Here is a 25,180-nt window from a genome sequence, read left to right on the forward strand (position 1 = left end):
CTTTGTATTACATTAATATCTACAAATGCATAATATTAATAAAATAATTCTCTTGTGCATTATAGTAAATTGAAGGCACTGAAAGGGATGGGCAGGCATGCATCTTTCTGGTTACAGAGCTAGAGAAAGTCCTTGGCAATTTGCTGGACAAATGTGGTATTCCGTACAGCTTCCTCCTTGTTCCACCAGGAAGGTTTCTGAGATACAACCTCTTCCAAAGGAAGGACGAGACGACGAAGGGCATGGCCAGTGGTATCTAACAACAGGATGACATTACTCTGAAAATAAAGAGAACAGTGAAAAGCTCAAGATTTGTTCCTTTTTAAAAAAGCAGCAGCCCCTTGGCAATCTGAGAGTGAAGGTTATAGTGATAAATCAAAGTGAAGACAACAGTATTGAGATACTTAAGAGATATCACAGACACTAAATGATTTTCCTTAATACAGAATTTAGAGTTTTAAGTGGTTTTATGAAGATGTTTCTAATTATGTAATGTAGGAGGTGTTCTCTTTGAAGATTCTATCTTAAAACTATTTCCTTCTAAATATAAGCTAGCTGAACCATGATTCTGTTTTATTATATAGTAACAAGGAAATTAAGAGGATTGATAATTTTTAAAAGTTCATTTATTTTTATCAAAATTACACTTAGAGAATGCTCTGTTGAAAGCTCTTTTACATTGTGTATAATTCTCATTTATCCTTTTCATAAATCCAGGTTCAATTCAAAAAAATAGGTACAAAATAGATATAAAGATAGGTTAGCAAGAAATATGAAGGACTCCATGAACCTTGCTAGTAATGAGTGTTCTTCATCTGGAAATTCACTAAGCTTGAAAGATCTTTCATAACTGGTGCTGTAATAATGTACAAACAAGAGATTTCTTCAGCATTATTAATCACAGCTATGCAATGAAGGAATCTCTCAGTGATTAGGAGCATTTTTTAAGAAAAGAAATAAACCGTAAGCATTGAAATACATGAACAGAAACACGAGAAATAAGAACTTCAAACTGAGAAAGCCAGAATAGATTAAACATTTTAAAGGGATACAAAGAAGTTGGCTGTTTTACTTAAAATATAAAGACGTTTGAAGATTAGACTAGCAGGTTTGCAAAAAGGCACCAGTAAGTTGTTTGTCAGGCCTCATTGTTAGGCAATTATCTTTTCTTTCCTTTTTTTTCTTTCTTTCTTGTTTTTGTTTTGTTTTGTTTTAAATTCAGGATTCCTCTAGTTATCCTAACCCTTATAAACTTTTCATTTCAAGAAGAACTTCCTTTGGGGAAATTAAAGTCACACAGCACACAAAGAAGTAATATACACCTTGAAAAGTATAGAAAACAATCAAATATGAACTGTTCATTTATTCCATAACATTTATTGAGCAGCTTAAATTTAAAGCACAAAGAAAAATACAACAATGAATTAATCATGGATCTTGCCCTCTATTATGTAATACAGTTAGAGAAATAAAAAGAAATTTAAAAAGATTAATGATTCATCTGCAAATATAGTACCTCATAGTGTGGTTTCAACTTTATTTTACAAGCTAATTTTGTTGAGGTGCTCAAGAATTAAAATAGTATTTGTACAACATAGCTTTCTTCACACCATACATTCTGAATCTTGGCTGTATTAAAAAATTTTACTAAGCATGTTGACAAAGCTTTAATTTTTCCACAAACATCACCCTTAGAATATATCATTCTATATAACATGTAATTCTCCATTAAGAATGTATTAGGAATATTCATTTAGAAATTAACATATAAGAAGTATTATTCACTAGAACTTGAAAGTTTTGAAAATGGTAGTGATAGCTTAGAGTTTTCCTTCAGAAAACATGTAAGTTAAAAATTTACAAAGTCTCCATTCTATATTAAATCTTTTCTGAGTAAATACTTTTTAATGGAGAAAGTCTTTGTCTGATAAATATGTACAACATTAACATGAATTCTTAGCACCTAAGCAATCTGGGATAATATTAACTTTTCTAAGCAAAAGAAAGTTCTAAAAATAATGTTTTATCCCCAAAAATGATTAGGCAGAAGAATAAGCAGTTGATTAAACAGATATGGTTAAGCAAAAAAATAAGTTAGTATAGTTTTCCATTTTCTTCCTTTTTAGGGTCTAATACTGATATGCTCATAACTTGGCATAAGTGAACTGAAAAACTGTATCTTACTAAGTGACAAAAAACATGTATATATTTCCAGCCATGGCTGTATTTAGAATTAGTTTTATAAGCAATTGGCAACATGAAGGAGTTCTGTTGCTCCATCCTTTCAATGTTAATGGTTTCCTTCTGTAAATGACTAATGATAGATTCTGTCTGCGTTTAAAAATAGAATTTTGCGTCACATATGAGTACATGTAACTGTGGTTTTGGCGCTCCTTTAAGGGGGGCAGGGAGGAGAAGCGAGTGAGCAATTTTATTATGTTTGTATTTGACTGGGAGAAAAGTAACCTCTGGATGACCTCAATGTCCTAAAGTCTGAAATTCTAAACTTTGTACAGATGTAATAAATAATCTCATGGGGGTTGGGGGAAGGGGAGGGTCTTTATTTTTAGGCATGGCAAAGTTTCCCTTTCCTCACTTAAGATTTTATTTTAGCAAGGAATTTTTGAACAACTTCTTAAACTAACTGGGGAAATGCATCTGTAGCAAAGCTTTATTTTAAAAAGACATGTAATCGGTGAATTCACGAAAGTATTTCTCTAATAGTTTAGCTTCATTTTCAGTTAGGACAGAATAAGGAAGAAGGAATTGATGGCAGTCTACTCATTTTTATTCCACTAGAATTATTTATCAGTTGTTAAATTTCACAGCTTTGTGCTGTTCATATGGAATTCAACAGATCTGATATCCTAACAGGACCATATTATAAAATAGACAGCTAAGATATCGTCTCTGGGAAAAGAAGAGGTAGCTCAGGAGACAGGTAGAGTAGAAGTACCCAGATAAGCTGTGCTTGTCTGCTCATGTTGCTGAAGCAGCTGTCTGGAAAACTGTTGAGACTGTGGCCAAAGGAATAAGTAAGGTAGCATATAAGAACGCCAGGAGACTAGGTGCTGGCCATGGAAGTCAAGCACAGTTTTATAATGAAAACCATATTTTCTTTAATCAAAGTCATTGTAATCGAACACAGTATTAATCAACAATGTTGCCAAATAATTGGATCTATTGAGAAAATAAAACACTTGCCGAGAATCTAAAAATCTGGTACTTTTAAAGAATTTGTATATGTAAATTTGACAGTTAATTTGACAGCTCATAATTTGGCAACATTGAATATATACTCCAAATTTAGACTCTCATTCAAATTTTGATTCAGTTACTGAATTATAAATCACCAAAATATCATGTGCTTTTTATGACAGATTGTTCTAGATATAGAATTTAATTCAATGGCATTGATATTTTGTTGGAAATCTATAAAGTAAAACCTTCACTCCAATTTTCCAGACACAAATTTTTATAAGCAATATCTAGATATTTATAAATTCTGCTTCTAGGAGAAAGTGAAAGTTAAAAAATGTGAAAACAAAACCTTAAAAACCCTTATTGACTCAGTATTCAGGAAAATTATATAGATAAGGACTAAAGTTAAAGTTGACATTTCCTCAGAGAATTACTGACATGTTATTTATACAATATTTCCTTGATTAGATTACAGTCTAAAAGTATTATTTCTTGGTAGGTAACAGTTTTCCCTTTAAATTCTTGTAAGTAACAATATTTCTTCTAGTATTTAAAAAATATTCCCTATTACGAATACTTTTTAATTTTTCAAATTAATCTTTTCCCCAAGATATGAAGTGAGTGAGAGAGTAGGTGAAGTTTAATTCTGGTAGGGTCAATCCAATTTGGTTTGAATCTCAGTTCTGCTGTGCATCTAATGGACAAGTTACTTGAACTCTCTGAGCATCAGTTTCCTTATATGTAAATATGGATATCAGCTATCTCACTGGGCAGTTAGAAGAATAATATGAGATAATGTACGTAATCTCTCAGTTGACACATTGTCAGCATTTAACAGAGGATCCTTTCCCTTAAGACATTCATCTCTTGCCTTCCAGAATACCACACTCCTCAATTTATCCATCTACTCTACTGGCCACTCATTCTCAATCCCTGTCATTGATTCCTCCTCATTTTCCTAATTTCTTAATATTTTATTGCCCCAATGCTTAATGCTTGGACTTCTCTACCCAAATTCACGCCCTTTGTGACTTCTTTCAGTCTCTTGGCTTTAAGTAACACTTATATGCCAATGACTCTCAAATTTGTATTTCCTGTTCTGACCTCTCCATTGAACTCCAGTCTTAACATATACTTGGATGTTTAATAGACATCTCAAATTTAATCAAACATCATCTGAGACTCCCTCCCAAATTGAATCCTTCCCCATCTCAGTTGATGGCAACTCCATCTAAGTTGCTTGGGCCCAAAATCTTAAAGTTACCCTAACTCTACTCTCTTTCAACCCATATATTTGATCTGTTAGGAAATCCTGTTGGTTCTACCTTCAAAATATATCCAGAAGCTGTCGTTACTTATGAGCTCCACCTTCCTCCAAACCATCATTATCTCCTGCCTGGGTCATTGCAAAAATCTCTTAACTAGCCTTCCTCATTCTGCCTTAGCAGTTATAGACTATTCACTATAGAGCAGCCAGAGAAATACTTTAAAAATATAAGTCAGATAGTGCTAGTCCTCTGCTCAAAACCGTCTAATGCCTTCCCCTTTCATTCATAGTCAGGGCTCACACACTTCAATGGCCTGCAAGACTCTATACTATCTGTTTCCCACTGTCCCCTCCACCTCATCCCCACCCCAACCCACTGAGTATCCTCTTTACCTCTTACTATCCCCCTCATTCAATATTCCCCACCACAATTCTTTAACAATGAAGAGACGTGTTCCAGCCTCCAGGCCTTTGAACTTACTATTCTCTTTGCCTAGAACTCTTTTCTTCCAGATACCCGTTCTCCTCTTCACTTCCATCAAGTCTTTAACTATCACCCTCAACCAGTTAGGCAATCCCCGCCCACTTTATTTTAAATTGCAATCTTACTCTCTCTTGCTTCTCATCTTCTACCCTAAGGTATGCTTTAATTATTTATTTTGCTTATTGTCTACCTTCCTGCACCAGAATGTAAGCTTTTGAGGACAAGGATATTGGGGTTTTTATTCAATGCGGTATTCCCAATAGTAGGCACACGATATATATTTGTTGAATGAATAATATGCTTAGTATAGTACTTGGTAAATATCAGGTAAATACATTAGACTCATTTCTATTGATATAGTACAGATTAATTCAGAGCTTTAGAATTCTAACTAATTGAAACACAACCTGTCTTTTGACGTGCATCTTCTGTTTAGAATTATTTTTAGCCTGACTCTGGGCATCTGGACTTTCCATTAGTGCGATCTTAGTGCACTAATCCATACTAGTGATGGGTGGAACTTGAGCACCGTTAGATCTAACGGATCTCTGTGTATTTCATTCAGTGTATCTGCATGGCTATCTCTACATAAAAAATGTCATTCAAGTCTCAGATACAATGTCATCTCCTAAAATGAGATATCTCAGTACTCATTTTAATATTATTCACCTTCCCACCTCCTCCTACCCCATCCCCATCACTCCCTCAGACATTACCCTGTTTCTATATATAACATTACTACCTGAAATTGGTGTGTTTGTTGGTTTATTTATTTACTATCTATCTTCCCAAAGAGAGTGCAAGCTTCACAATTAAGAATCATCTAGTTGGCTGGGCGCGGTGGCTCACGCCTGTAATCCTAGCACTCTGGGAGGCCGAGGTGGGCGGATCGTTTGAGCTCAGGAGTTCGAGACCAGCCTGAGCAAGAGCGAGACCCCACCTCTACTAAAAATAGAAAGAAATTATATGGACAGCTAAAAATATATATAGAAAAAATTAGCCGGGCATGGTGGCGCATGCCTGTAGTCCCAGCTACTCGGGAGGCTGAGACAGGAGGATCGCTTGAGCTCAGGAGTTTGAGGTTGCTGTGAGCTAGGCTGACGCCATGGCACTCACTCTAGCCTGGGCAACAGAGTGAGACTCTGTCTCAAAAAAAAAAAAAAAAGAATCATCTAGCCCCAAATGTCAATAGTGTTGAGGTTGAAGACCCCTGACTTACCTGTTTCCAGACTTATAGGTCATGCTGACATCTCTGCAGGGAGGAAGATGTTAGCCTTTGTGTTACCGACAAAATATAACTCCTGACCCATCCCTCTAGCCCTCTCCTTGACCTTTATGAAAGCACATACTTTCAATCATAGGTCGCTAATCACTCTTGCCTTTTCCATCACATAAGATGCTCTTCACATAATTGTAGTGTGTGAGTAGCCTGCTGTGCATTACCTGCTGCTCATGTAGAATCACTTGACCCTTGAGGGGACTTCCCAGCGGTGCCACTGTCACGAATGGGTGCCAAACTCCACTGGCTGTTCTTGGGAAGATGTCAAAAAAGTCCACAAAGTAGCCACTTTTCCCAGTCATATTCATAAAGTATAAGGAAACAGGATTGCATGCAACTACATAGAGAGTATTTTCCTCATTTTCTGAAATGACAAAAAGGTATTCATTTTGTGGTTTGCAATCAATTTTCTGAGAAAAGTAGGTCAAGAGGCCTTGTGAAAATTGAATCATGAGGTTGAGCACACAGCTGCAACTCAGCAGATGATTTGTACATGGATTGGCCATGAGAAGCAACTTAGTTCTTACCCTAAATGTAGATAGGGCCACACCTATTTACTTGAGAAAATTAATTATCTATTTGTTCCCAAAAGAATGCCACGACATCTTGAGCTAACATCATTAAATATTTAACAATCCTCAATGTCAGGAAATTGTTCCTTGTATGACAGCAAAGTGCGTTGTGCTCCAGTGAGGATCTGTTCTCTTGGTTTAGATGGACAACAGTTGGTCAACATCATCTGTTTGCTAATCTGGCATTTGCCAGACAGTTAAGTAATCCCATTTTTTACAATCTTAGCTCTATGGTTCTTATTTGACAAATTCTTGTTCACATTTCAGTATTTCTTATTACAAAAATCTCTTTTCAATCTGGATACCCACTTAAGTCCATTTTCTGAATTCTGTATCAGTGCTTCTTCAAATTTTAAGTGCCTATGAACCACCTGGTGACCTAACAAAAACGCAGATTCTGATTAGGGGGTCTAGGGTGGGGTTTCAGATTCTGTCTTTCTAATAAACCCCTAAGAGATGCCAGTGCTGCTGGTTTCAGGTCCTCCCTTTGAGTACCTAAGCTCTGGACTAAGTTTCCCATAATCTCTTATGTGGGCACCTTTGAGGCAAGGGATTAAGCTGCTTTTGTATAATAAATGCTATCAGCATCACCCATCACCCAGGTGTCTGTTTTACAGTGGTCATATTTTCTGACCCCCAAATTAAGACACAAGATGTGGCAAGGACATACAACATTTAAATTTGGGACTATCCCGGAAAATCTGAAACATTTGTGTATGTGTGAGTGTGTGCCATGTCTATAGTATTATGTATACACACAACATTATATATATATTATATATTATATATACACACATATATTATATATGTATGTCTAATATACATATTATATATACTGATATAGTAAATTTAAATAAATCAGCTAACATTGATAAGAAACACAAGTCAACTGAAGGGCTGAAGAAGACACATATTATTTAGAAAACAATGCAAACTCTGTGTGTTACAGTTCCAAATATCAGATAGAGTCACAGAATTTATAATTTACAGATCTTTCCAAATGCTTCCAAATAAGCTCTAGTCAACATTTACTGAGCACCTTCTGGCATACTACAGGGGACTGGGAATATAGTAAAGGTGTTAGCAGAAATGTACTACTTAATAACTTATTAATTGTTCTCTCTTATTACAGGCATTAAGTACAGTTCAGTCTTTGGCTTAAACATATAGACACAGAATCTATATGTGTCTTTTACCAATCTTTTCCAAAAAAACCAAACCCTGTACATTCTTAAAAGCACATATTTTTATTTAAAATAGCTGATTTGGGAAATAAGTTCCATAGAATTTATAGGCACAAACAAGATACTGATATTTGCCTTAACAATTCCCATTTTAGTCAAGTTAGAGACTGTCTCCCCTCCCCCAGCCACCACTTCCATTTATGTCACCTTAGTACCTACATCAATAGAGAAACTTCTGACAAAAGGTACCCCAAGGCCCACTGCATGAATCAGCAGGTAATGGCAACAGTCCAGAAATGTAGATGACAAAAATTCACATCTCTTATTTGCCATTCTTTACAATGAAAAGTTTAATGACTGCAAATCACTCCAGCCTTACTTTTATGGTTCATGTAATCACCAAAATGGAATCTCAGCCAAAAAAAATCCAATGTTTCTCTTTTTTCTTTTTCCCTTCTATTTTTAGCACACGCCTGGGTGTGTTTAACTTTATGCTACAATCGTAATGAGAAACAGACATATGCATACAAACTCAGCAGTGCTTATGTGGATTCCATAATAGCATTGTGTTAGGTTGTTAGAGGAAATTATTTTTAAATTACATATAATTGCTATACAATCCAAGAAAGACAGTCACTGAGTCTATCATAGACTTTTTGATGTCTAGAGATTATTTTAATCTCCTTTTCAAAGAAAAATCTATGCAGGAAAGAAAGATCAAAAGAATAAACTGGCATACCATGTGATGTAGCAATGTCACAGATTAAATTAATTTCATCCAGTGGTAACCTCCAGGAGGCACATTCTTCAGTGAAGGTTAGGGATCTTTCTTCATGTCTTTCTATTGGATATTCCTGTATGTTGATAAGTACTGGACCCTATAATAAAGTAGTTATCTCAGTTAAGGAATTTGGGTAGTCATCAAAATGTAGAAAAGCTAATGTCTTTCCAAAATATAGAATTTAAATTAAAGTATTCAATAGCTTCAATTTTTTGACTGGCATAGTACTTATGACAAAAATAATACCTTATACTTGCATTTATAAATACTTTCACATGTGTTATCTTATTTAATTTCTCACTTTTTCTTTTTACTTACAAAATTTACCAGATGTAAAAATCCCATAGGATTTCTCATTACTTCATTCCTTCCTAAGCCAAGAGCCAGTTTTGAACTCCAAGTATATGGACCCAGAGCTGTCCAAACCAGGAAAATAATTTGTAAATGAATGAGCCAGAGTCTGATATATTTCTCTTGTGAAGAAGTATTCTCACATCATCATATAGAAATGTAATGGCTGAACCTAAGTCTTTTAAGTTAAATGTAAAAAAAAAAAGTGACATTTGAAACTAAAAAAATAAAAAACCTAAACTTACTGATAACCAATAGTGTTACTTAAGAAAGGTGGAGTATTTCACACACAGCAATAATTATTCAATATAAACATAAGCAGAGGAGCTTATTTAATAATGTTATAGATATTAGTTCTGGATACTTAGATATGATGTCCTGAAAGAATACTATATTGTAGCCAAAAGTTCAAAGATTTGCATGCCCTACAGTCCCTAAATAATCAAAATGTTTCAGCTAGATATTGGTACACATCCTCCCTCCCTCCCCCAGCCTTTCTATCTAGTCTGTATCTCAGGGGGCTGGAAGACTAAAATCTCCATTTCTCATACTCCCTTGAGAAAGAGCTCTGGAAGTGATTTAGCTTCTGCCAATTAAATGCACTTGCATGAGATTTGGAAGGCAGAGGAGAGGTAGTGGCCATCTTCCTGCAGTGATAGCAGACAAAGAAGTGCTGACAAGTATGAGCAGTCAGATTCTATGCTCTATTGCAGGGATTGACTAACTATGGCCTACAAGCCATGTCTTACCCACTGCCTGCTTTTGTAAATAAAATTTCATAGAAACACAGCCACACCCATTTTTTTATGTATCACCAAGGCTGCTTTTGCGCTATGATAGCAGAGTTGAGTAGTTGTGAAAGAATCTATATGATCAAAAAGCCTCAAGTATTTACTGTTTGGCCCATTAGAGAAAAAGTTTGCTGACCTTGCTTTACTGTGCAGCCCCCAGCAGCAGGGATGGCAGCAGAAGCAGAAACACTAATCTTGAAACTGCAAGTCCAGCGTTACCCCGACTTCTGTTCCTCCTGTCCTTTTTAATGATTTTATAAACACCTAATTTCCCACAGTAAATCCTTCTCTGCTCAAAATACCTCAAGTGATTTCTATTGCAACTAGTGACCGATACATACTCCTTTCCTTTACCTTTTCCAGTTGAGCTAACCGGCCTGATTTGTCCTTTCTTTACCTTTTCACACAAAGATGGCACCTATCAACAATGTGTGGCTAAAAAGAAGCCAAGAATTCAAAAAGCACAAAGTTTTAATCCCGTTAGCAAACACAAAGTAAAGACACATATCACAGATTAACTGTCCTAGGAAAATATATCATACCTGACTCACCTGAAATATAGATTAACTCTTTTTTTTTTTTTTTTTTTTTTGAGACAGAGTCTCATTCTGTTGCCCGGGCTAGAGTGAGTGCCATGGTGCCAGCCTAGCTCACAGCAACCTCAAACTCCTGGGCTGAAGCAATCCTACTGCCTCAGCCTCCCGAGTAGCTGGGAATACAAGCATGTGCCACCATGCCCGGCTAATTTTTTCTATGTATATTTTTAGCTGTCCATATAATTTCTTTCTATTTTTAGTAGAGATGGGGTCTCGCTCTTGCTCAGGCTGGTCTCGAACTGCTGAGCTCAAATAATCCACCCACCTTGGCCTCCCAGAGTGCTAGGATTACAGGCGTGAGCCACTGCGCCCGGCTAGATTAACTCTTAAAAACTCTATCTGGCCACTAGGCATTGTCTATTCAGAGGCCAGGCTGATCTGAAAGTTAGAGCAGGAGCTAAAATAACATCAGAACAAATCATTTCTGAGATTGTATGGATTTTCTCCTGGGAAGAAGATACAGAAAAATTTATAAGATTCAGTATCTTAAGAGGAAAGAATAAAGATATCAACCTTTATGTCTACATGATGAGTTTCTGCTGGACACAAGAGTTTCTGCATTCCACTTCTTGCCTGACCAATTGTCCAGTAGCCCATGAATGTCTGCTCTGGCAGAGGCAACCTGTCAAGGATGATTTGCAAAGTAAATATTTTCTCTTGTTTCCAAGTCATAGGAAAAAATAACGAGTCATCTATTAACAACCACACAAATCAATACGAAGAACGCTTTACTTAGAAGTGAATTATACTTCATTTTATTAAAAGACAGTTATATAATTATGTTTAGAATATACTTTAGGACAAAAAAGAGTCCACATTTCAGGAACTCAAAAGATAAGGTAAGGTCCTATTTTTACTCTAATTAAAGTTTATATATTTTTTTCTTGAATTGGTGAAAGATTTAGTAATTTAACATCTAAATGCCTGATAGAGTATAGGAAAAATTTTTTAAAACTTTAAAAAAAAAATTGGAGCAATCTGTCAAATTTTTCAGTCTATTCTTTTACATTTGGAATCCAATAATAAATAGCACATGACACTACTAGTCCTATGTTTATAAGTTGTATAGGGCAAGTTTTGTAGACTTTATTTTGGCATCTTAATTATTTTCTACTTTGAATTGAAATATAATATACATATAGAAATGGTCACATAACTGTGTCACTTAGCTCTGAACACAACTGTGTAACAAGAAGCAGAGTATCATCGGCATCCAAAGTACCCTTGGGACCGCTTTCAGTCACTACCCCCACCAAGGGAGTAACATTTCAATTGGCCCTTTTGAATGAGAAGGATTTCACCAAGGAGGCAGTAGCAGAAAGGAGTTCTAGGCAGAGGTAATGGCCTTTATTTCTAATGGAATCATTCTGTGTTCAGATTCCTTTTTATTTGAAATAATTTTTAAATAAAGTGATGATTTGCCAAAACAAATATGGTGATGCAAAAATACAAAATAGCAATTTTTTTAAAAAGCCTTCACTTTTTAATCATACTATCTTTTCTTTGAATCTTTGAAAAAGGAACTATTGATGACATTTCAGCCATTAGAAATTTCTTCTTCAATGATAAGTTAAGGCAAAAAATGATTCAGAGTTAAAAGCTCTCTAAAAATAATACACATATGGCTACAAACTGAAATGCATGTTTGGAATGAGTTTGATGATCATTAAAAGAGTACATATTTATATTTAGAAATCATTTTATTTTCAGTAAAGTGCCTGTCTGACATAATATTTCCATATGCTTAATAAGACCATGTACAGCTAAGATATTTTTTGCATAAAAGAATAGAATCAAACATTCTGATGGAGTATGCTTTTTGGCCCTTTCGAATGCTAATGTTTAACACAAGAGGAAAGAAATTTATATTGAAATTCTTCTAAGTTATATGATATCAATCTCTCAAAAGGACACATGTGCTCTTATATTTATCATCTAAAATATATTTTAAATATCTGAACAATTATTCTGATTGGTGACCCATTTAATTCCATCTTTTTAAAACTAAAAAAGAGTATGTGTGTGGGGGGAGGGGTCTGAATTAGAGGATTTACTATTATTGTGTTCTCTCTTTCAAATGTAATAAAAATGCATTTCTGTGTCAACAGGGCAGATCTGATAAACAACTCATAGACTGAGATCTCTCACTCCTAATTTAGGAAATGAACTGTATTTTTCACTTGCTTTAAGCAGTTCACCAAGGGGGAATTAAGTCTCCAAATTCAGAAGGAGAAAAATAAAGGAAGGAGATAGACTTAATTTCCCTCTAGCACAGAAGATATAATGTAATAGAATGCAAGAGACCTGGGTTTTAGTTCCAATTCTTTTCTTAACCAGCTATGCAAACTTAGGAAGGGAAAAATCAGCTAATTCCCTTGAATATTAATTTCTTCATTTGTGAAACTCCTTACAGCTTGGGGAGTCTGTGATGGCTAAGGAAGTGAGTAGAGGAAAGTGTCAGTGGTAGGTTCAATGATCTTGCATAGCCTTGGTGCCCTGAGGTGAAAATAAATAATCAGAATGAAAACATCTACACCTTGACTTTGGTCAACAGAATAGGTGCCTTGATGAATAGGCATGCTTTATTAAAGCATATAAAAAGAAGCTCAAAATACATCCAAAATTAGCCTTTGAAGACAACAGAAACAGTTTCACATCTTGAAATCTAATTACAGGTGAAGAATTGCTTAATAAAAACGATCCTTGGTTGATACTTAGCCCCCAAAATGAATCTAATATATCTTTTAATAATCTTATAAAAATATATAGAGATGCTTAAAAAAAGCCTTCATGCATTTGAGAAAAAGCAACTTTGCTCAGTTTCCGGTCTTTACTGACAATGCCAGGGATGTTCACAAAATCTGGTTTGAACTTGCCAACTCATTCTAAATAACAGTCATGGAAATTACAGGCTGCCTGGCTCTATATAAAAATAGCACTGGCTGTTTGGTTGGCAGGGTAAGGGAAGGACCTTCAGGTACCCTATATAGAATCTATTCCGGAACCACATAACAAGTTGCTATTGGCAGTAATAACTATAACTGAAAGACACATAACTCAGTGTGTCCTGGAGTTGCATGATCAAACTGACTCCATCCTGCTCCTTGGTAACATGAAATGTTTCTAGATTTTTACTGTGGGCTCTAGGCTGGCCAACTGAAGTAAACCAAAGCCCCTCATTTATTTTCCATTACTAAGCCCTCTCAATAAGCTGTGGAAAAATTTGACCATTACTAACTTTCTCTCCTTCGGGAAGTTAGTAGTCAGGGAAGAGGGAAAGCATTAGTATTTAGGTACATGAGCAAACTTTGGAATTTGAAACATAATCAACATCAATTTTGGGGTAACTCTAAATAACCAGTTAGCAAAGGCCCTATATTCCATTAGTGAAATCTGTCATCCAACTCTGACCAGGCTTAAGTTTTTATATCTGATTTGATTAAAACAATAGTGGCATTTGCCATGGTTTTAAGATCCTGTCACTTGTATTGTTTAACTATGTTAAAGTCCTAGCTGGAATGATATGTGGATTTGATTTTAAGTGGGAGGAGGATGAGCTTAAGGCCTATAAATAGCACTACTTTGTATCTTCAATGTCATTCATGAATTTATGTTTTTTAAAACAACAGAATATTTCAATTCATATGTTGTGATGTTTCTTAATCCCTTATGGAAGTGATAATAAAGATCTGGAAGTAAAAGTTTTGACTAAAAGCAAGGTGGATATCAAAATTATGACTCAGGTCAAATTATAGTACTTGAGCAAGTTATAGAAAGGGACAAAATCTTTTCTTTTTTTCCTAAACATGCATATAACTCATAACATGATGCAGATAGACACCAAAGTCAAGTAATATAATCTGAATGACATGCAAGAGATTTGTCTAAGATTGCTTCCATAAAGAGGTGAACTAGGGTTTTAAAGAGTATGTTCTGGCAAATTTCTGCCTTCTCTGAACATTTGCCAATACTATTTCTGGAGCATGAAAGAAAACACATGAAAAAGATTTGGATCTTTCTAGGGGCATTATGCAATTGGAAGTTGTTGACATATCTATTATCAACAATTCCTAAAACATTTCCTTACCACAAGAACTACTAATTTTCACGGGAATAATGGAACCCTTCAGGGTTGTTCCACCAACTCTCAAAAATTCAACAATTACTACCATCTTTGAGAAGAATAAGAACAACTCCAATTTTAGCAGGCCTCATTCATTCCTAATGTTTTAAATCTAACCTCTGGCAAAAATTTAGTCGGGTTGTCCAACTGAGTTCCCTGGAGCCTTTCATGGAACACCCTGACAAATATTTCCAGCATCGGTTCTTACCCCTTCCTCTTACTCTTCAGCCAACCTATGCCTTAGCCACCTCGAACTGTTACTTGCTATTCCTGAACATGCTATGCATATTCGTGCTTCCATAAGGCCATTACCTCTGCCTAGAACTCCTTTCTGCTACTGCCTCCTTGGTGAAATCCTTCTCATTCAAAAGGGCCAATTGAAATGTTACTTCTCCTTGTATCCCTCTCCTATGTTCCTTTCTGGGCAGAATGAATTCCTTACTCTTCTGGGTTTCCATATATATTTGCACATATGAAACTCTTAGAATAGAGTTCATATAGAATCTGTAATTTTCAAATTAAAGACCTGAAAGAAAATAAAATTTTAGGGAAAGCAGGTCAGAACTAAACCTATGAAATCCCTTATATTTTTATATTTACTAAAAGAAAAAGCACACTTAAGAGAGAGAATACAAAAACCCCTTTAAATAATTTAAATGATTAATAATTATTACTAATTACTATTATTGCTACTATTAATTCCCAGTAATACCCTCCCTTATTTGCTAGACAGAATCCCTCCTCCCTACAGTTTCATATGTTGCTGGCAAATTAATTTTGCTTCGTTGCAAATGATATATACGTAAGTATGTGCATGTATTTTCCCTTTCTGTGCCTGGTTCTGCAGGCTTACACTTTATAACTTAGACTTGCATAACTCTGTCACCTCAGTTCTGCAAAGACTGCAGAAATGTAGAATAATTTGGATGCATGAGATGGAAGAAGATTTGGGGAAACTTGCTATTCTTGGCAGGCACTTCTCAAATACACTCCCCAATATCCAGAATGACACTGTGCAGCTTAGTGCTGTTGCCCAGCACCACTCCGTGCCAAAGCAGATGTTGTCAGCTTGCTCCACACATCTCTGGTTTTCTTCCTCCTCACAGGAGTTGCCAGACTACGATTTTGGGGCCTGGGTTTCCCTTCCCTCATCTCTCTTCAAGTTTCATTGCAAAAATGTCTTCTCTTTTTCTGCCATCTGCTTTATCAATCACATCTTCATTTTTCTCTAATCTTATGTTCTGTCCTTTTCTAATCATCCACAAGAATAACTGGGATTGAAACTCTCCTGGTTGTTGCAAATCTACCCAGCAAAAAATTTCCTGTATTTTCCACAAGAGTCCAGGACTCATAGGATGAAAACTCTATTGTGAATATAGCACTTTGCATATAACATAGCACAGTAAGGTTGGTAGTTTTACATGTTTTCCTTACTAGATTGTTAATTCATTGAGGGTAAGGCTTATATCTTACTCATTCTAATTTCTGGCACTTAGAAGCCATCGATTCTGCCACTTAATTCTCTCTTGCTGTTGTCCTCTTTTTCATTGCCACGGCCACAACGTGGCCCCTCATTCTTTATCACCTGGATTCCTGCAACTGCTTCGCAACTGGTCTTCCTGCTTTCAGGTCCACTGCCTTTCGCTTTATTACCTTTAGAAAACCAAAAGGAGGGCCAGGCGCGGTGGCTCACACCTGTAATCCTTAGAACTCTGGGAGGCTGAGGTGGGAGCGTCACTTGAGCTCAGGAGTTAGAGACCACCCTGAGCAAAGAACGAGAGACCCCATCTCTACTAAAAGAAAAATTAGCTGGGCATGGTGGCGCACGCCAGTAGTCCCAGCTACTCAGGAGGCTGAGGCAGGAGGATTGCTTGAGCCCAAGAGTTGGAGGTTGCAGTGAGCTAGGCTGACGCCACTGCACTCTACCCAGGGCACAAGAGTGAGACTCTGTCTCAAAACAACAACAACAAAACCCCAAAGGAGTCTTTCTAAATTATGAAGGTAACCATGCTGCTCTCTGGCTTAAAACTCTTCTATGACTCTCTCCAACTCTTCTCTCCTTTTCAGCCTCAATTCCCAGCATGCCCTCACTTAATCCTGAGTTTTAGTCACCAAATGACTTGGAGTTTCCAAAATGCACTGTGTTTTCTTAAAACTCCTCCACATGAAGTGTCCTCTCCTCTTTTATTTGCCTAGAAATGCCTAGTAACATTAGAAAGATTCAACTTCTTTAGCTTCACTGACTTTCCCCCAGGGCAGAAGGAAATAATCCTACCGGCTTGTTCTCTCTTATGTGGCCTTTTTTTTTAGATACTGGACTCAAGTGATCCTCCCACCTCCTCCTCCTCCTCCTGAGTAGCTGGGACTGCAGGCACCAGCCACTGTACCCGTCTACAAGTCACTTTACCTGACAGCTTTCCCAATTGGCCATGACCTCCTTAAAGGCAAATACTGAGTCTTCTTCACCTTTATGATTCTTTCTCCCTACACAGTGTTTACTACTAAGTAAGTGCTCAGTAAATGCCTGTTAAATGAATGAATGCTTGGTCTTATTAGAACTGCCAACATTTTGACCTGCTTGTTTTCTCATTTTAATGGCAAGTTGTAAACTATCATGGTAAATATTCCCATTGCATTCTGACTAGGTGTCCTACTGCTTCCTTCACTGAGAAGACTCTCAACAAATGATGCAGTCTATGATCAAATGATACTTTGCAGGTATATTTGGAAGAGACAGCTACAGGTGGGAATTGGAGATTTTTATCCAGTCAGGTGACAGGCTTTCATAAAACATTACTTACAAATCCGTAAGGGATCAAGAATAATTCTGAGACTGCTAAAGATGTGTATGAAAGAACATTCACAGATCTTGAAAATTTCTATGTAGATTGAGTATATTTTTTATTTTTATTTTTTCATCCCTATAAAGGAGCCAAAAGCAAATGAAATGGCTGGGAAGTTACTTCATAATATACCAAGAGAATATAAGGAAAAGAGTATGAAAATATAAAAAACCCCGCACCACCCTTCTGCTTATAACTTTGAAATGTCATTATGTAGATGCTATTTTTGAAAACTAAGAGCTCCTTTATGAAGTTAAATCATTATGTAGAGTAGAATTGTACTCCTTAGATCTCCATGATAAACATCATTACCTTATTTATAAAAACTATGACTACAAACAGAAAATTATAGCATATGATAGTGTGGAAAAATGAAGGAAAAGCTCAAAACTATAGGCAGAGAATGTTTTACTTTAACAAGATAAACAGTAAACTGATAACCATTCTGACTTTCAAAGAGAAGATTATTAATAATTATTCCAAAGAGAGACCCTGGCTAGGGATATTCTTTTTGTTCTTTTCTGTGTTGTTTTCTTTTACAAACACTTGTGCTGAGGGCTGACTTTCAACAGATTGCAGAAAGGGAGCTGCTCTGCTATGTATGAAACCCTGACCTAGAAGCAGGTCGTCTATGAATGGTTTATTTATTTAGCACCAGGTTTAGGGATGTTCTTTTTGATGCCTCTGATACTTTGAGGACCCCATAGTTGTTCTCTGTCAGAGAAGCAGCAGCTGCTATTGACAGCCCAACAATACAGAATAAGTCTTTAAAGCAGAAAACCAAATTCTAGACAGATATCCTTTCAAAGACAAATTGAAAGAGATGAAGCTGCGCTATCTGTAAATATGCACACCTGGCACTGCTCTGAAAAGAAGGATAAATACCAAACACGATCCTGTAACACGCACTGACATGACACACAAATGAAAACACAATCTCAGCTACCTTCATTGGGAGTACTACTAAAATATGCTGAGAGTGGCAGAAAAAGTAATGAAAGATTACTGATACAAGGGAGAAGATTTACTAATCACCTTCCCTGTTCAATTAGAGCCAGTAAATCACAGAATCTATGATTTGGAAGGAACTATGGGAGGATGTTAAGGACTATTTAATTAATTGTTCCAAGTTTGAATCCTCTCAAGTACCTCCTCAACAAGGTTTGTCCAGATCTGTTTGGATCCAATTTACAGAAGGTAAACCTTCTTTTTCTCCTGGGTAGTCCATTTCATCTTTGAATACAGGAGCTATTGACCCCAGGAAGAAATCTAAGTTGTGATCGACGTGGAAGCAACTCACAGTGCACAACTGACGCACAGTGATTCGTGATTATTCTGCTAAAGCAACAATATTAATGATCATAATTTTGAGGATGATACTACCAAGTAAAGGATGCTACACACACACACAAAAAAACTTCAAAAAGAAAAGAATGTTCTATTCATTTTGGGGAATTTGCAAATGCAGCCACTTTTGTTTTTAGAAAAGCAAATCCTTATTGTAGGAGAAAAGATTTAAGATGATCTCCTTGTATCTAATAGAAAGGATATTTTTATTTATTTCTGGAATCAAGGACAAATTATATTAACTTGAAGGAAATTATGATTAAAACAATGGGCCTAGTCATTAATGCAAATGTTATATGTATGTCTGATACATGTCCTCAAATGGTAGGAAACAGAATTTGAAAGACAACTCTAAAGTTTCCATTATCATTGAAATCTTGATATCCAGTGCCGTACTGCGTTGCCTTTCTCAAGCAAACAGTGGAATAAACATAAAGATGTTAGGCTTTGCAACCAAACAGATCTGTAGTTAAATTCTCCATCCTGCCATTTATTAGTTGTATAATTTGTTAAGTTATTTAAAGTCACCTCAGCCTCAGTTTCTTGATCTGTAAAACAGATTGAAACAAACACACATATCCCTAAAACCTAATAGATAATAAAATAGGAAAAAATTACTTGCCTAATAGAAAAAACAAAATTGTTGAGTAGATTGGGTGAGTTAATATTTGTAAAGCGCTTAGAGTGCTCAGTGTTAATTATTTTTATTTATTTATTTTTATTTTTGCTGCTTTAAAAATGTGTTGTCTACCCTTACTTGATATGTTTATGTTGGTATCTACCAATGCATACTTATTCTGTGTTGAAATGCCACCGAAATGCCTGGTTAACTTGATTTCTCATTTGCCATTGGTGAAGGTGCCAATGTTCTACCTTTAGAGTGGCCATTACGGTATGGTGTAAGCTTTGCTGTACTGGAGGCTTATGTTCCAAGAAATAGTAATTTCAGAATAGAACTTTAAACATTTTTTATTTAAATAAGAAAATAAAATGAAAGAATCCAGTGCCCAGAAAGTCAGTGAACACTTAAAAAATAAAACAGAAAATAATACATCTGTTAGAAAATTAAAATAGTACAGAATGTAAGGCTTCCTTTCCTCTTTCTAGGGACTCTCTCAAAGACAACCACTGTCACCGGCTACCACTGTGTTTTGAAATAACTTAAGATGTGAATCTATTAATGATGTTTACTAAAGATATTGGCTAATATCATCCTAGATCTCGTTAATTCAAAGTTACCCTATTTTGCCTAAAAACTGAGATTTAAAATTTTTTAATAAAGCATTTGAAAGCAGGGAGAGAATGCATAACAATAGAACATCTGAGGAGTAATTATAAGACTTCAATAGGGCTTCTTAACCAGCTATGGGACACTTTTAAAGTGCAGTCACATATAATAGTCATTTTTAGATGTGCAGTCTGTCTGGTGAGAGCATTTTTATTAACATATGTCTGAAAAGGATAATGATGTTTAAACATATGCATAAAGACACAAAGCATTAATATTAATGTTTTTATTCTTTATGAGAGTACCTCATATGCTTTATGAATCTGTTTATGATATTCAGAATAAATATTTTAATTTTAAAATCTCAAGGAATGAGAAGAATGGAGAAAAAAGGAATGGGAAAGAAGTGTCAGACATAATAAAATCTAATTCATTTTAGATAACTTTCTTTTCAACAAATAAATTTGGGAATGAATTGTCTTACGAAGAATTCTTTTAAAAGGCTATGTCTCTTTTATTAAAAAGAAAGACTCAGAAAAATAAAAATGATTGGAAAGAAATATTTCTCAGTGAATGAAATAACACATACAATCACAGGAAAAGGTCTAGAAGGATTTATCAATGGTTATTTCTGGATGGTAGAGTTGCGGGAGATTTTATTTTCTTTTTGCTAGTTTATTTAAACAATGAATGAGATGTCAGTCTTCATTTACTAAATATGCTTTATAAAAAGTATACATATTAAAAACTTTTTAATTTCCTCAAATTTTTTATTCTGCTTGACTGATACAAATGAATGATTGGTAGATTGTAGCCAGCTTGCTAGTTACAAATAGGCAATACACGCTTGGGGAGAAAAGTAGCTTAATAATAAACTAAGTAGCATTTAAAAAAGAAATCAATAGAGTTGAGGGCAAAGCATTTGGAACAAGGAGGATGATCACTTAAATATTTTATAGACACACCTCTCCTAGTGAAGACAGGGAGAGAAAAATACCCGAAGGTAACTTCAGAAGGTAGATACAATTTTTCTGAATGTTTGATCTATTCTAAAAATGACCACAATCTTTGAGAAGATTTCATGAATTCGTTTTGTGTTCCAAATCAGGAAGAAAGGATGGCCAGTACCCTTCTTATATATGGTAGCCATAAAAATTTTCTGGGGTTTTTATTTTTCTAAATGAATTACCTTGTATTTTATTTCATGATTCTCCTTATGTCACAAAAAAGGAAAGCTTAAATGGGTATGAAGAAGTCTCTAAAATGACCTCTGTTGTGCTAAAAGTCTTTATTAATCTGCTTTTTGGGTTACTTTTCATTTTGAAATATGGCTAAAACCCAAGAATCTGAATCTGTCATAACTCTCTGAAGAATAAGAATTTGTAGGCTGGATGTGGTGGCTCATGCCAGTAATCCTAGCACTCTGGGAGGCTGAGATGGGAGGATTACTTGAGCTCAGGAGTTCAAGACAAGCCTGAGCAAGAGCAAGACCCCAGACCCATCTCTACTAAAAATAGAAAAATTAGCTGGGCATTGTGGTGCGTGCCTGTAGTCCCAGCGACTTGGGAGGCTGAGGCAGGAGAAATCCTTGAGTCCAGGAGTTTGAGGTTGCAGTGAGCTACGATGATACCACTGTACTCTACCTGGGGCAACAGACCAAGAATCTCTCTCTCAAAAAAAAAAAAAAAAAAAAAATCAGAAGAATTTATATTATATATACAGGTGACATCATGAATAATCATGATGTCAAACCAAGTTGATGACTTAAAATCTCAAGGTCCTTTTAAACCAAAACTATTGATAATTTTCAGTATCAAAATAATAACTCTGGTTTAAAAATTCCCTATAAATCTGCCTATTGATCTGCTTATATCATCTTTGGAATTGTACATCTATCCCAGTTCTACCCCTGCTTTCTAACCTTAGGCAAGTCATATAATTTCTCTGTGCCCCAAATTCCTCATCCACAAAATGCAATCATGTGTACATAAATATATATATTTCATAGGTTTGTTATGAGGATTATATAAAGTCATGTAAGGAAAGTGCCTGGAAATGTGCTTGGCACTTAGTTATCTATAAATGTTTCTATTACCATCATTCTTATTATTCTATTACCATCATCATTATCATTATTATTAAACACCATAATTATAACATGTTACAATGTAATAATTATATTTAGAAGTAGAGTATTTACATTTCATTGTAGATCTAGAAAATGACAATATGCTCATCTTAAGAACTGTTAGGTAAAGCGTGGAATACAAATTTAAGATAAATACTGTATTAGTTGCTTAAAATGGAAGTTTAGAGGGAAAAAAACAGGTTTTTCTTCCTTTAAAACAAATGTTTCCCTAGCATCACAGAGTTCATAAATTATTCTGAAACACACTTTTTAATTTGGAAGTGCTAATGTGCTAGCAGTATGTTTATTCCCAAATAAAAGAAACTTCAGAAATAAAAGCTCACTTGAGGGAAGAACAAGCAAATTTTGCTTTAAAGTTTATATCCATATTTAGAGTTATCTATATTTAACTATAGCAGATAATCTATATGCCTTTGGTTGTATATTTAGATCTAATTCTGTTATGATATATATGTATTACATATATATTTCCAGCAATGACATTTAAAACTCAAGAGTTCAGATTTTAACCTAAATTCTCCTATCTCTGCCTACAATACTGACAAAGTAAGATTAGTGCATATGTGTGCATGCAACACACACACACAACATCACCTGTCTTGACTAGTTGTTTCTCTGTAGGACAAACGTCACAGACTTAAATTCAAAGCCCATATAAAGCACAGTATTTATATTTAAAAAAATAATTTCTCCCAGTATGCCTCCTTATTTGGTTATGTTTGCCATCTCTTTGGCATATCCTCTTCCATGAATTAGAAATTTAACTTAAAGGAGGACCAATTAAAAAAACTCAGGAAGTATGATACTAGTAAGAAAGGGGCAAATGCAGTATGGGGGTGTAGGGAGCTAATTGTGATACTAGCACTAAGGTCTGGGAAGGTATTTGTAGATCAGGAAGAAGGGCTGCATTATGGAAGGATCAAGTATGGTAAAATAAACCACCCAGTAAGATTCAGTCTAAAAACACCAGGATTACCAAAGGTTTATTAAAGAAGACAAGTTAAATTCACCTCATCATACTGGGCCTTTAAAAGCTGTGCAGAGTCCAATGAGATAGGTAACATCACTGCACTACTTAGGAGAACAAAAGGGAAAGTGATAGCATCTCTCGTTTGGGAATTTCATTAAAGAGCATGAAAATGACATCACCAGTCCTGAACAGTGAAAGTATTAATATATTCTAATTTCAGTTGGGGAAGAAGGTCCTGTAGATCACTATACAAATAGTGGCTTAGTACCATCTCTGCCCTATGTAAAAATTTCCCTATTCTATAACAACTGCCTTATATTTCTTTTGACCTCTATTTAGAGGGTGGCCAATTATCTTTCTATCCCTATCTTTAGTGTGGATGTGATCATCTTGTTCTAGACTCAATACAATTTTTTTCCCATCCAATAAGCACTGTGGTTGGATTAGAGAACATGAAAATTGGTAGGTTGTAGCAAGAATTTTTCATTCAGGGCAAAATGATATTAATAGTAATTAAATCATTTTATCCTTCTTCCTTAAGAACTGAAATCTAATGTGGATCTTCTCCAGTAAGATGGCACCTGCAGAGCCGGGCAGAAACAGCCTACAAGAACTGACTTAGCAAAAGGTCTGGAAAAGTCAAAGTCTGCATGGGGTCAACTTTAAATCTTTACTGTCAACAGTGTGCTACTCTGGGTGGGAGAAAAGGAAAGTGTTAGTATCTTATCTTTTTATGTTTGTTTTTGTAGATGAAACATTAAAATTACATTAAAATGGAAATGATGTTACAATAGGAAGGAATCTTATTAATGATCTACAATGAGAAGAACCACTTATCTGTCCTGAAAGGACAGTCTTATTTTACATCTCTTTTTATAGAGTTATTGTCAATGCTCCCCCTTCCATTTTCAAAAAGATGGTAAATTGTATGGATATGCTATCTATAAAAAAATGCCCTCCTTTTACCAACAGGGAACCCATTTAGTTAAGTAACTTCTCTAAATTCAAATAACCAAAATGGAACCGTGAGCTCTTTGAGAGTAGGACTATGTCTTTTCATTTCTCCATGTCTGATCCAGGTATACAGGTTGAATGTATGACTAACTGCTAAATTCCCAGGCCATTACTTTGTTCACTTTATCACGCTACCCTCTCTAAGTACTGATAATTCTATAGAAAGAGTGCTAGGGAACCTATGGATTTCATGAAAGGGCAATAAAACAACTTCACTACTTTTGAACTGCCTAAGTCATTGCAATTTACAGATGAGGAAAAAAAAACATGCTCTGAATGACTCTGCAAATTATAGTCTACTATTATCTCCACCCCAAAGGAAAATTCACTCATCCTTCACATCTGCTATAAGTCTATTTTTAGCCACATGCAGTGGGTGAACAACTAGTTGTTTCCATTCCCATCTTAAGCATGAGTATGACCATCTTGTTTCCAGGCTCCATGTACTTTTACTTCTGCTCATAAGCGCTGGAATTGGAATTAACTTGCCACGGCAAGAATTAACATGCCATGGGAAGAAATTTTCAGTTTAGAACTGAGGACGACAATGAGTAAGTTAAACCATTTTATCTGTCTTCCTTAGAAACTGAAATTGGCTTAGAAACAACAATTTTCTTATGATTGATCTTACCAATTAATATATATTTTAAATTTTATTTAAAGTTGTGTAAAAGTACAAAAAATGTTATTTTTAAATCATAAGTCTAGCTTTCCATGAAACTAGAACTTTAATTATATAAATTTGTTAATGGTAATAAAAACCATCTTATTTCCAACTAAAAATAAAGATATAGTTTATAAAAAGGAATTAAAAAACATGAGTACTAATATAGGTTTGCATATTAAAGACAATTTCTTGAACTCTTTAACATAGAAAGATATGTCATACCCATTAAATTACTGATCTAGTTTCAAATGCCCATAAGGACTGTTAATCAATCAGTAAAATAGTATTGCACAGAAAAGTGTATGCATTCACAATGGAATTTTGATTTTTCTT

At 35.3% G+C, this 25,180-nt stretch overlaps 1 protein-coding gene across 1 annotated transcript in view; it reads right to left on the reverse strand.

Annotated features, from left to right (window-relative positions):
* The window catches only part of VWA8 (von Willebrand factor A domain containing 8), a 316,757-nt gene that overhangs the window by 112,736 nt on the left and 178,841 nt on the right, over window positions 1-25,180 (reverse strand). Inside the window, exons 27-30 of the mRNA XM_069467672.1 lie at window positions 11,020-11,128; window positions 8,727-8,865; window positions 6,396-6,595; window positions 168-278 (exon numbers count right to left, since the gene is read on the reverse strand). Of these exons, the coding sequence (XP_069323773.1) occupies window positions 168-278; window positions 6,396-6,595; window positions 8,727-8,865; window positions 11,020-11,128 (559 nt within the window). The remainder of the gene's footprint in view (window positions 1-167; window positions 279-6,395; window positions 6,596-8,726; window positions 8,866-11,019; window positions 11,129-25,180) is intronic.

This window comes from Eulemur rufifrons, chromosome 4, assembly GCF_041146395.1.
Source record: "Eulemur rufifrons isolate Redbay chromosome 4, OSU_ERuf_1, whole genome shotgun sequence".
NCBI classification, from domain to species: Eukaryota; Metazoa; Chordata; class Mammalia; order Primates; family Lemuridae; genus Eulemur; species Eulemur rufifrons.